This window comes from Microchirus variegatus (assembly GCF_963457635.1).
Source record: "Microchirus variegatus genome assembly, chromosome: 23".
Lineage (NCBI taxonomy): Eukaryota > Metazoa > Chordata > Actinopteri > Pleuronectiformes > Soleidae > Microchirus > Microchirus variegatus.
In genome coordinates this window covers 7,921,685-7,935,689 of record NC_139824.1, presented here as the reverse complement: position 1 = coordinate 7,935,689, position 14,005 = coordinate 7,921,685, and the positions used below count along the sequence as shown (strand labels likewise).

At 40.0% G+C, this 14,005-nt stretch overlaps 1 protein-coding gene across 1 annotated transcript in view; it reads right to left on the bottom strand.

The window, feature by feature from the left end:
• Positions 1-13,064, bottom strand: part of fhdc1 (FH2 domain containing 1) — a gene marked incomplete at both ends in the record, with an annotated part of 59,771 nt that extends 46,707 nt beyond the window's left edge. Inside the window, 10 exons of the mRNA XM_083909177.1 lie at positions 778-942; positions 1,067-1,184; positions 2,499-2,569; positions 3,244-3,351; positions 5,130-5,200; positions 7,324-7,424; positions 8,797-8,882; positions 9,035-9,137; positions 11,480-11,541; positions 12,555-13,064. Of these exons, the coding sequence (XP_083765303.1) occupies positions 778-942; positions 1,067-1,184; positions 2,499-2,569; positions 3,244-3,351; positions 5,130-5,200; positions 7,324-7,424; positions 8,797-8,882; positions 9,035-9,137; positions 11,480-11,541; positions 12,555-13,064 (1,395 nt within the window). The remainder of the gene's footprint in view (positions 1-777; positions 943-1,066; positions 1,185-2,498; positions 2,570-3,243; positions 3,352-5,129; positions 5,201-7,323; positions 7,425-8,796; positions 8,883-9,034; positions 9,138-11,479; positions 11,542-12,554) is intronic.
• Positions 13,065-14,005: the final 941 nt, after the last annotated feature.

The following is a 14,005-nucleotide window of genomic DNA, read 5'->3' as shown; positions in this document are numbered from 1 at the left end:
TGAACGTTGTCTGGGAGGGGGAACATGGACAGCGAAAACTCCAACTAAGGACCAGTAGAACCAGATGTAGCCCGGGATTGGGAGATACAGGTGGACACACGCCAATAGAACAGACAAAGATAGATTTTTCTTATTAACAAACCATACAGTCTCTTGAGAGACTAACAAAAATTGCCTTGGCTGACTGTATTTCAAGTCATCCAGGCGGGGTATTGGGTTAAGTTTTCAACCAGCAATAATCACGTCTCAGATAACCTTCATAGACTATGAAATTGCCTCTGCACAAGAATACTGAAATTTGCTACAAGTTTGAACCAGACCTGGTGCACCACTCACAGTAGACATGGTTCCTTTAACTGCCACTGGATTTACAGTATTTACTGTTCAACGACTTGCTAATGTTGCATGTGAGAATGGCTCATTTAAAACTAACCCCGCCTTTTCCGTCCAGTGGTTTTAACCACCAACTTTTCAGGACATGTAACTCAGCATTCAACTTGTCAGACTCATTGATTCCACAGCTTTGAACTTCAAATATGTCTTGAGCAAATAATGTCGTTTTTAGGTGAACTTGTGGATAATAACATTGTTCTGGCAAAATCAACCGATTACAATGATTCGGTTCAGAAAGTGGGCGTTTTAAATGTTGGTGCAGGTATATTCTGTCAGAGCACCTTCTAGTTTCTATTAGGTTTCCATTGCCATTAATTATTTTTTCAAATCCTTTCAAAAAACAGTGTATACCATTTGACTTGCTTGACCTAAAATCAGACTGACCTTGACAGCTTTCCTGAACTTAATGCAGAAGTCTTGAAAGATGCGGAAGCACTCATCCAGTTTGAAAGTGTCCTTATCTTCACAGAAGAAATCGATGAGAGTGTTTCCCTCTTTACGCAGCTCCAGCCTGCGTCTCTTCAGGTCCTGAAGAGTCCGAGCTGAACTCTGAGAGAAGTTTAAAAAATCGTTATTTGCTTACGTGTGTGCTATTATATGAAACTTGACTTGTGTCAACTGAACCAGATATGTTCAGTATCAAAATCAGGTTGCTGTGTGTCTGTCTTTTCACCTGCAGAAATGGCTCCAGCTGCTGCAGTAGCTCCTGATCGCCTTGAACTTTTTCCTCCAGGGATTTAATCCGAACATATAAAGAGGAAAACTCCACCTCTATATTCTCCACTGAGATTCTAGTTTAGAAAAGGGAAATTCAGATTTTGAAAACGTGCATGTAGACAGATTTGTTTGTTTTCCCATAATCATAGTTATCACAGTACAGACTGCAAATGGCAGCAAACACTCTCTGAATTTACTGTCAGACTGTTAAAGTGAGAACATGACTGCTGTGAGAACGTGAGAATCGTTCCCTTAGAGAGAAGGAAATGCAAGGTGCGATATTGGCGTTGTGCTGCTGGAGCTGTACTGATGACACATAGATGAGACCGTGTGAAGCTGCCAGAGCCTGAAAGAGTCCCACTACCATCTGAACATGATGCTAAGACAGATGTCAACGTGAGCACTGAGGCTGATAGGGGGGTTCAACTCAGCAGTAAATAAAACATGTTAAAATCATAGTTCCAGAAATAAAACATAGACGAATTATACACATTGAACATAATTAACACCACTAGTTTATCAGAGGCTATTGTGTGTAAATCATAAATTGTCTAAGTTAATGGTGTTATACTTTTGTTAAAGTCTGAACTTAAGATAATACCAAAATGTAACTATGAAAAATAAAGTGCAAGCAAACTGACCACATGTTAAAGCTGACATAAAATCTTTCTGGGTTAAACTGACTGCAACGTGTAATGGCAATAACACAACTATACTACCAAGGTCTATATTTATCCTCTGTAAGCCTCGCTTTCACTTTAGTTTCTTTCACACTTAAGAATCTGTGAGAAAAAAGGTGATTAACAGCATTCCTTGTGATGGGTTTCTTCACACCTCCTCCCATGTATGAAAAGTAATGTCACAAACACAACGGAACCAAAACGAGTGAGAAGAAAAATACAAAGGAGATCAGTGATGATGTTACAGTTTATATTATAGCTCACCTTTAACTTCGGTTGCTGTCCTAAGATGTTAAAAATAGGTTTTTCTATATATCTTCATGATTAATGGCTATGTTAATGACCATGACATGAATGTGTGTACTACAAATACTGCCAAAAATTAAGCAGACAAAGAAGAAAATTAGGTATTTTCCTGGTTCATGCATTACCACTGATCTGTGTGCATTGCAGAGTCATCTGATCTGGGAGAGCATGCCAATAAAAACAATCGCATCGGTCAAAAACCTGTTTAAACCTGGGATCAAATGGTTTTTATTGACAAGTGGGGAATGAAATATACTGTATGTTTTCGTCTAATTTAAGCTAATTTGTTGATATTTTCCTTCTTTCTTAATAACATCATTTGCAGCTTCAGAGTCCCCATGTAATGTGAAAAAGGGTGATTATCTGTTGATTTAGTTGTCATTTATTATTAACTTTGCTTACCTGGCTGCACTCTGAACATCCTGAAGTTTCTCTGGAAACTTGAGCAGCTTCTCGTCTTTCTTCTTTGCCTCCTGTGTGGAGAGGCGCGTTATAAAAATTTAAATTCACATGTATTTTATTGTACAGAGTAACATGGAGAAGTGCTGTGCGAATGATTACTCATTGTTTGGTTATATAAGGGCCTGGACAGCCACTCTTTGCTCTTCTCTGTTTCCTGTCACCATCTGTTGTGTCCCTGCTGACTGTAATCTCACTGTTAGGTCAATATTTATTCATGCAACACTGCAGTGAAATAATCTTATGAAACCAATTATCTGCAGCTGACAAATGACTACATTTTCCACCATGTTGTGCTTTTGATTATTATTATAATTTTTTTATTATTATTATAAGTGTAGCTTTGTCTGCGGAACTCAGTTTGACACTTCCTAATAGGAAATGTGTCGTTAAAAAATTACCATAACCCTATAAATTACTTTAAGTAGTGAGCTTTTTCCGCAGTTGATGTCCATTCATGACGTATGAAAAACAAAGCCACACATATACCTGAGTACCATCAAAAACACTACAGAACCTCTAATTATTTTTTTTCCATCCAGGAAGTGTGTAAAGCTTCAGTGTTGATTTAACTCCATGGTTATTATCTGTAGCCCCAACGTTGCTGCTTTGTATTGGATTACACTCAGTAGTACAGGCCTGAATGGCACTGTATGAATCATGTTGTATATGTGCAGCTTTCACTAACCATGGCAACAAAGTGCAGCAGGTTCATCCCTGGCTTGTTGGCCTTAGTGTCAGCCAATGAGAGGAGCGAAGAGAGTTTAAAGCCCACAGCGTTTCCTGCGTAACCGCCCTGAGGATCACAGAGGAACAATGGGAAGAGGTCACAATATACATCACAAGAAAATTAAAGGATAAGTCTGGTCTGTATGCATTCTGCATTTTGTCTTATTGCCAAACAGTTAAATGAAAAAAGCAGTAATGGAGTAATTCTGCTCAACTGAATGTACCATGTTTTGAAAGTTTAACCTTTTGCTTGTGCCATTATTAATCAACTGAATTCAGTCAATTCAGTCTGAATACTTTTCATATTTCATAGAACTATCTGCACAAGAAAAGCAAGATTAATTACGATTAAAAGTAATTGTCAGGAACCCCACACTTGCTTTTAATTGTTTTAGTTTAACATTTGTGTTGATATGTAGCCTGGTATAATGACTATGGATAATCTTATAATAATAGTAATAATAGTATCTTGAACACACTCTCTGTTATGCAAATGTATAATATCCTGTCATTTATCCATGCTTCATAACATACAAATGGAAATAAGAATATAAATATCGAAATCAGATACTAGTTTGTATAATAAGGTCAAGGGTCAGATTAGTAAAGTCCATGTAAACACATTGAGAGCCGTCAGAGAAACTAGAAAATATTAAGACTGATCGACATAAACTGAACAGATAATCGTCTCATGTACGTTTGACATGAATATGAGAAGTACCATGTGAGAAAATACTGAGCTCTCGAAGTAACATCATTATCGCCAACATTAAAATACAGTGGTGTAAATAGGTCGAGCAAAGTCAGCTACAAACTTTTCACAGGAGACATATTTATTCCTAATAAGATCATTAGCTCTCTCATCGTCCTCCTCTTCCTCATATATACTTCACACACTGGTATAGTGATATAAGATTAAAATGGAGCAACAGATAAGGTGACTCTAATTATTATTATTTAAAGCTCCCATAAAACGGAAGTACCAATGGTTGTTTTTTGGTGTGTATCTACACCTCGTTTATGAAGCCCTGAAGGTTCGAAACAAAACATTTCACATTTCAGCCACTGCTGAGAACGCTGTGTTGTATTGTAATCTTGGGCTCAGCAAGATCTCTGAAAAAACCCATTATGGTTACGTAAACAGCATTTCTCCTGAACAGCGGATCCTCCTGGTCCAGGCACTATTCCGGGCACATCCCGTTGCGTACATTGGAACGCAGAAGAAGAACGTCCGTTGTGGAGGTGTTTCACGAGCGACAGTGTCTTCTGACTCTGGGTCCGATTCAAAGGCGTAAAAGGGACTGCGGTGGGGAGTCGTGACAAAGCTATTTTTAAACATTGTTAAAACAATGTTTTGATAATGAGTAACAGTGCATCCACCATTCCAGAGGGGGGAGCTGCACTTCTGAGATCGGGTGTGCTGATTACGTCACTTCCAGGTATTGGCCAATCACAAGACAGTTGGAAAAGCTCTCGCTGGCTGGCCAATCACAACACAGTCTGTCTTCTGGGTGTGAGATTTCAGTCTGAAACGGCGCGGCTGACGAGAGCTTCAGTGAGGAGAGATTTCTATCGCCTCATTTTCAGCAACTAGGAGGTTTTTGACCATAAAAAGTTAATGTATGCAAGTAGACCTCCATAACTCACATATATGTGCGATAGGATCACTCTATGGGAGCTTTAATTTATTATATTTTTTTGCTATTAATTTTGCAGTCAGCTCCACTCTGATCACATACTGTACCCTGGTGTACAGCGGAACAGTATTTCAGATTTAGTACCACCAGAGGAAGCTTGCGCACCACTGGTGGAACACACACCACAGTTTGAGAACCATGGACTTACAGCATTCATGATGTTTCCTGCCTGCAGCACCAGATGCAAAATGGCATGGAGCTCCTCGCAGTTCATCAACTCTGGAGGAGGAGATTGATACAGAGACAATTAGAGATTTCAGAGCAAATCATAGTATAGTATAGTATACAAAGTATGTTTCAAAAGTAGCTATACTTTCATTAAATTTCTGTTTTTCTGTCTCTTTGGGCCAAAATGACAGTTTTAATTAAATGGTGTCATAAAAGTTCTACTTCATTTAGCCAGTGCTGTGTTTTGTGCAGTCAGGAGTTGTACTGAAGACGAGACGGTTTAAGTAAAATCCAATAAAGCACAAAAACACAGGATAGAGTGACTCAGCTAAAATGACACAGAGTCTTAAATAAAAAAAGTATTATGGTGAGTTCATTAAGACCTAAAGCCTATAAAAACCTACAACCAATATCTTATCATATCAGGAAACAAATATGGTGAACTCCATTCTAGAGCAGAGAGTGATTTTCCGTGAGCCACTGTTTTGGTAACCCGGTCCAGCTTCTGTTTACTGTGTTCTTGAGACGAGCCCATGTGAACACTCCCCCAACACACGTTCACAAGCTGGACACCACGTTTTGTGAACGCTTTGAGTTCAGGATGTCCTTGTATACTACTGTCTCAGCTCCATGTACCTACAGAACACATTCAAACCTTTCCCGTTTCTGTGGCTGTTTTGCATCAACAGCAAATTAGCATTTCAGCTAGCACGCTAAACAAAGACGGTGAACATTTTGAGTGGAGCTGTGTGGTTCAGATTGGTCTGACAACTGTTCCGTAAAACAAGGATTTATTGGGTATTTGAAAGATAAAATATCATGTGGTTGATATAAAGAAATTATGGAGTGTGTGTGGGTAATGTTGTTATATCAGGTACATGGAGGGGGGGCATATTTAAACTAGTGCTGGGCACGTTAACACGATAGCGGCTGTTAGCGGCATTGAGGTTAACGCACGTTAACGCATGACATGTTTCCATGATGACTGACCAGAAAAAGACGCACCTGACGTCATGTTTACGTGACTCCGGATGTGCTGGTTATTTGTAGCGCTGCTCTTTTGGTTTAATAAACAGACCGCTCCAGTTCGACTGTAGGCACGCTAACTGGCGCTAAAGGAGCCAATGCAGCTAACGGAGCTAACTGGTAAACGGTGCCTGGACTCCGGTGTCGCAGCACGTAAACATGAGTCGTCATGGAAATGCATCATGCGTTAACGTGCGTTAACCTAGTGCCCAGCACTAATTTAAACAGTATAAAGGAAAGAGAAAGGGATTTTATTTAATAATTTTAACCTGCTCCCCAATTCCTTATTTTCTCACCAGGAAGTTAACATCCCCTAGGTTCAGGAACAGCAGCAACTGTGATTGTCAAATGCAGGCATGTCAGGCTTGTCAGTGTTTTGGAGGAGCACAGCTTTCTAATATTACATAATCATGTTAATTTAATCGTAAGCAGCTACAATCACAATCTGCTTTTTGCTTATTGCCATCTCGCTTTACTGACGCTCAAGTGGCAACCAGTCATGACGTCATCCTTCAGAAGGATTTTGCCAGCACCATGTTGGGGTTTTGCAACCTAACCAGAAATTCACAGATGTCACCTGCAACTTGGCAACTATTGGACGACATGTCACACTAGGTGTCCATTAATGAGTCCTTTTCTATCGTCTATTTTCTTCTGAACGGGAACATAATGACAAACTAAGATGTGAAACTAGTCAGTGAGATCATTAACTCCTCAGCAAAATGTTGACTGACGTTGAATGAGAATCAGGTTCAGTTTCCAATAGACTTCCATTCAAACAAAACTGTTTTGAAAAAACTGTGTGCTCGATTGGTAATTAGTTGAATATAGCAGTACAGTTGTTCACTGTATATTTAAATGTCACATCAGGATGCTGAATTGTTGTATAGTCAACAGAAACTATGGCAATTTATGTCATTATCTATAAGTTTGGAATTAAAAATGTTAAAAAATTATTTTAATTTTCAGTTCAAAGCAGCACTAACATGACACAGCCTTCTCTTTCCACTGTGTCCCCACATCGCTGTTTCTCAGGTGACACATTCCTACATTCTGTCAACTATCAGCTCAAATATCTGGGTCATCTGTCCTGAGTGCGTGTGAGTGTGCGAGTGTGAAGGTAGCCGCCGGGGCCCGTGTGCTGTTACCTTTAGTGGCGACGCGGACAACGTCGATCTCGTGGCTCATCACGGCACAGGAAGGAGAGAACTCCTCGCGAAGGACCATGGCCTCGATCCGAACCTCAAACCTGTCAAGAGTCAAAGCACAGCAAGGTTAAAGCTGGGTCAAGGGATGGGATGGTAAAGGTTCCACAGAGAGCTATTAAAATGTTTATACAAGAGGATGTTTTATAGTCAGTAGAATATAGCATCAACACACCCATCATTCAAAAACAAAGTTACTCCTTAACTAATACCCTTTATTCATGCCATTATTTAAATTACAGCGTTCAGTATATATATTTTTACTTTCACCTTATGGATATTTGCATGCACAACCCCCATAAGGAGTGGTCAGCTGCACTCTTTCTGTTGATTTCAGGTTATTTTGATTAATTGCTTGATTGTCTTGTATATAATTGCTTTCTTTAATAGGGTTAGTGTTAGGGTTGGGACTGTGTCTGTGCGTGGTTTTCCAGGTGCACAGTGGCACAGAGAAAAGCACTCCAGATCTATCAATCAAGGTCGCTCTGAGAATATGGTTGGTTGCCCCCTCTTCCCCCTCTGCAAGAACTTCACAGTTCCCACTGCTTCAGAAAAGCCAGTTCTCACGCAGCACTATGTGTGCCAACAAGTGCATCCATGGTAATTTTCTGTGGGAATAATACACAACTCCTTATATGGATATCATGGGGGCATGTAGTAATATAAAGTAAATAAAGTAGTAATAATTGTGCAGAAGTCACAAAATTTCACAAATTCAGTCTGATTTTAAACAGACGAGTACTTTTTGATCAGGTGTGTTCATATGGCTGGTTAAAATTATTATTTTTCCTTTCATCAGATTACCTATAGGTAGTGCTGAAAAAAAAGTATATGAGCAATACTCCATATTGCACATTCTTATAGCCTCTGTATATACTGTATGTTTAAACATAGTAATGGAAAAAAACAGGCAAAATGCTTTGTCTAGAGTCTAAGAGTCTATTTTCATATTTTATATTTTAGGATAGATTTTATATTTTATATATGTTGCACTAGTGACAGAAAAGAAATTGTATTCTATTCTATGCTTTATTTATGAAGCTCCAGCGGCATTGTTTTGTTCAAATTTCCCCTTTTGAGCTACATTTTAAGTTCCCTTGTATAGAAACATTGGGATATATTGGCTATTGTCTCTCTTGGGAAAATAATACTTTTAAAAGAAGCAGCAGCAGCAGCAGCAGCAGCACTTTAATATGTGTGGCCAGGGAGATTTCAGCACTTATTAGGTGAGAAATAATACGTTTCAGTTTACTCTGGAGACATTGTACTTTAATCCTCTGCAAAAAAACAACACACCTTGAGATGGACAATGAGCAAAGTACCTGGCCTGTGCATATCCTTCATGATTCACTGACTGTCAAACAAGTGACTCCACATTTCCGTTTGACACAAACTAGACCATGAAGATCGACTCACCGTGGCACCTGGATCAAGAGGTACATAAAGGAATCGACCAGTGTCAGCTTGTCTGGGTCTCCTCTAAACATTTGCAGCTTCTTTATCTGTAGAGAAAAGAAAGAAAGAAAGGGGGAAGCTTAGCAGCCTCTAGTGTCACTTCACTCCACATAAACTGTCTCTTTTTTGTTCAGCAGTGATCTTCATTCAAAAACCTTATGCCACTCATTGTTCATTCAACAAAAACTCAAACGCAGACCTCCTCTGCATCAGGAAGGAGCTTCAGCAGGTCTTTGAGCAGCTCTGCGCCATAAATCTTCCCATCTCCTTGACGAATATCTTCGACAATAGAGCGGTTGGACCTGAAGGTGAGACAGCATTTAAGTTTGATAAAGAATAGCACAGGTGTTCTCTTATAATGTTTGCTCCTCTGTGTTTACAGAGAAAAACATAATAGATGGCCTTGTGGTGTTGGACACCATTGGTTAGTTTTGGCTAAGCTTCTGCTGCTAAACTGTAAAACCAAATCCCTCCTTGAGGAATAAAATGGAGTGAAATGAGAATCCACAAAGGTCAAAAAGGCTCTGTAATCAAACGTTTCCTCTGCTTTGAAACTCCATTCCTTTACTGCTAATATGGCATTAATTTTCCGACTCTAAAAGTACTTGTAAGCCCATATTAGAGAGAAAAGAATGCAAGATTAGAGCCTAAACAATGAGGAGCAATGGGGGTTGAGGCACATACTGATGTTGGAGGGTAAAACCTTTCTGATGTGTACTGTATATTAAAAAGATTCAAAGTCTAAGAAATATAACTATAAATAACTTTAAATACATCACATATCATGACCTTGATTTGAAAAGACAGTGATTTACATACAATTTAATGATTTAAACATTGTACTGATCTTAGTAAACACCTAAATACATAATAAATAACTAATAACGACTAACTTCCAACAGTTTTTTTCTGCATTGTTTATATTGTGATCAACACATATGCCAATATATCCTCTGATTTCTATCAGCCAACCTTATGTTTTATAAGTTAAAAAATAATAGAGAATGATATCCTTTCCTTTGTGTCAGAGAGAGGTGAGTGGATAAGTCCTACATTATTGAACCTTTAATGACCTGGGGATGAGACTCAACCATCAGCACTTTCTTGAACCACTGTTAAAATCTACTAACAAAACTAAACCCTGACCTGGGTGAGGTCACTGTTCATACCCAGTCCTGAAAGGGCGCAGTATGACGGACAGTCAAATGATATTCAAATACAGTGGGGAGCCATGCAAAATAGACATGAAATCACACACCTAACACACTTTGTGTTCTCTGCTTCAGACTAGTTATGCAACACAGTGCTGAGTCTGGCTGAGCACACCTCAAGATTTCCTGAATCAATTCAGTATAAACAATGGAGCACTGTGTGAGCCTATTAGAATTAGTGACAGAGATTTTGACCCTAATCTGTCTCAGTTATGAAGGTTTTTAATGGACTATTTCCTCAGCCAGGCAGAAGGTGAATGTTTCCAAGACACCATTGATGTAACGACTCATTCCTCATGGGACAGCAGAGTGAACCAGCTTAAAATACAGCACATTAAAGGATAGAAATCATGTTTTCTTCCTCCCTTTCACTGGGTTACATTTTTCCCAAGTGACATAGAAACTTCCTTACCTCTTCAAAATGACAGAAAGCTCTCTCTGTCTGTCTCCTCTGCACTATGTTCACCACAACTCCTTCCACCCTGCCATTGTGTACCAGTAATCCTAATACCAGGCTCCAGGCTCTGGACTTTCATACCTCAACATCTCTAAACCAGTTACACAACAACATTGAGATTCATTATATTTGTCCCACTGAAATGTCATACTGTGTGGAATCACAGATACGATAGGATATGATGCACGATACATGGTCAACGATGCCAATATTGTTATTCACAACATAGAGAACAAAATGCATAAAATCTATGTAGCTTTCTCTGCTGTAAACTCCCTCTTCTTCAGCCAGGTAACTTCAAGGAGACATCATGTAGCGATGCCTGGCATATTTCAAATGACCAGATTGCAAAGGTTACAGGTAATGAATATCTTAAATGGAACACGGGATGGGGACTGGCGATCTGTCCAGGGTGTACCCCGTCTTTCGCCCTATGTCAGCTGAGATTGGCACAGCGCCCCCCCTGCGACCCTAATGTGGAGGATAAAGTAGTAGAAGATAGATGGATGGATCGATGGATGGAACATCCATCTTCTAAAACTAACAAATGTCCAGTCTTCTTAAGGCTAGATTAACAATTGGCAGACCCATGTGTCATAGTTGTTAACCAACTCACAACTCAACTAAAAGGTATGCAAAGCAGCCAAATGTGTGCAGGGCTGATAATCCCTTACTTAGGGAATAGCAAGTAAGTCAAGTCAACCATATAGCCCAATATCACATAATTAGCTTCAAAGCTCTTAAGTAGGGATAGGGCTGACTGGTTATGGTGTTACAGGGTGGTTAGGGTGAACCCCGCCTATCGCCCTATGTCAGCTGAGATAGGCACAGCACCCCCCGCGACCCTCCAGTGGAGGATAAAGCGGTAGCTAATGGATGAATGGATGGTGTTGTTTACAGCTTGGTAGTTTGAAAGATTGGGTACCAGTGCCCTAATCTGTACATATTCCACTGATTCCATTGATGTGGGACTTACTTCTTGAACTGCTTCAGGAAAATGCCAACATTCATCCCCCTCTTGGAGTCAAGAATGCTGATCTGAAAACAAATGAGAGACGACATTAGTAATTAAAACTGTGGCTCTGGTGACAACAATTGAAAAATTGGACAAGTGCATTCAAAAGTTTAGAGAAGGTTAACTTCAGTTCACCTGTAAAGGTTATAGTGCATTTTAGGTGCATTCTGAAATTGAATCCAAAAGCCAAACATGAACATCCCTAACTTTTCATGAGTAGTGTATTTTGGTACCTTATATAACTATTGCCAATGAAATATCTGCAAAACTTACCCCCCCAAAAACTGTGCCACATGGTATTTACTGTCTGTGTGTTACTTTACAGAATTACACAATGATGCAAGCGTGCTTCGCTGTGCTTCACTGACACAAATAATATTTTACATTCAAAGAAAAGCTGAAACTAAGCACCGTTACCTAACATATCCCTGCAGGGATATCACATTATAGCAGGAGCAGTGTATAGTTAGCTCTGGACGGTTATGAATCTGGGACTTTGAGTCCCATCAGTGATGAGTTCAGGATCTGCAGTAACCAGCATTTCTTTGTAGAAACAGTGGCAGCGCATGAAAAACAGTTTGTGGGTGGGTTTATTTTATGTATTTACTGAATCTGAATCTGAACTTAAACTTGAACATTTCAGTCTGTAAGAATCATGGTTTTACATTTAAATGCATACAATATTAATATTATACATTGTTTGAAAACCCTTGGATTGGATTTAACAATAATAATAATTTAAATAATTAAACACACCAGTTCATTCAGCTGGAGACAAATGTCCCATGTGTGAAATGACACATTTTCACCTAAATTTCACCTAATTTTCCTTAAAAAAACAACAACATAACACTAGTTAAGGAACTTCTGGATCTTAGAATCATCTTAACTTTCACGTTAAGGCAGATTCTGAACTGTATGGTGTTAAACAGCACTTGTAATGGTTGTCCTGTGTGAGTTAAATGTAGACACATCCCAGACAAAAGGCCACTCTGTAACTCACCATCAGGTAGTAAAGGTCATGGCAATGACTCACCTCATCCTTGCTGCTCTCTTTGAATGAGCGTGACCGGGACACACGAGTGGAGGATCCAGTGGATGACGTCACCCCTCGGACCCCTGTCATCGCCTCCTCCTGTTGCCCAAACAACTCCTCCACGGATCGAACATCAATCTGGTACTGCTGCTGCCGCACTGCCAGCGTCCAGATGTTGGGCTTCCCGCGTACCTTCTCCTCCGGGATCGGCTTCCAGAAGAAGCTGCGCACGCGGCGCTTTTTTCTCCCGTTGTGGTTAATGGACATGAATGCTGGCGGCGGCGGAGGAGGGGGCACTCCCGGCGGCGGTGGTGGGGGCAGCGGAGGAGGAGGCGGGGCTTCATGTTTGAAGGTGTCAGGAGTGTCACTGCGGGAAGTGAGTGAGGAGTGAGTGTGTTCGGACATAGAGGACAGGTCTGAGGTGGTGATGGAGGAAGTGGTGCAGCTACTCCCCTCACTGCTGCAGCTCTCTGGCTCATTAATTGTAGATGGACAACTCATAACAAGCATCACAGTCTGACAAAAGTCTTTTAGCACATGAGCTCTTTGAAGAGAGAGCGTGGTCCACAAACTAATTTATCTGATCACTAGTTCCTCTTTTTCAAGGATGTTTTTTTTTGTTCGTTTTCTTCTAGCTGCGTCCGTTCAGTCTGAGCAACAAATAGATTTCAGTGCTGTCCCTTTTCTGCTGAGGGAAGGTTATATATTCCTTCATCTAATCACATTAATCGGAGCATGTCCTTTGATTCTGTCCATCTCCATCACTCTGCTGGCCATCCATGGTGCCGACTCGCGCTCTGCTTTGAAGGTTACCACCCAGGGGGAGGAGGGCGGCGATGGCCATGGAGCTACAAGAGCAACAAAAACAACATAGGACAGGATTATACAGAGGCAGTCATGCACACTGCCATGGGAAATCTGAAATTAGGGGTAAATTAAGGGGTGTGACAGATCAAAAGAGAAGGGGTTCCCAGTCAGAGGGGCTCACAATAATAGTTTTCTAGTGTTGAAGGGCTTTGAAGTCAGGCTCTGGGCTGGATAATGGTCAGAGGCATTACACATACAACTTATGTTACACAGTTTGGTAACTTAAACAGTCCCCATGGAGCTTAAAGGTTTAACCGTAGGTTAAAGGTGCTATATGTACAATTTTGATGTTCCTATCCATAGAAAAGTTTAGCATTAACAGCTTTACCATTTACCATAGCATTTATTTATTTATTTATACTCATGTCAGGTTTAGTCCTCCATAGGTACAGCAGAGTAGAGCACGGATTCACTTTAATTAAAACTGTTGCTATCTGGAATCTTGACAATTAAAGATAAAGATGGCAGTGTGAACTCCAAGTATTTTAATTGGCAGATGACAAACGTGCTCATCATTTCGAGTGAGTCATTTGACACAAATTTAAATTGTTGAAATTCACACTTTTCACAAAGAACTATACTCT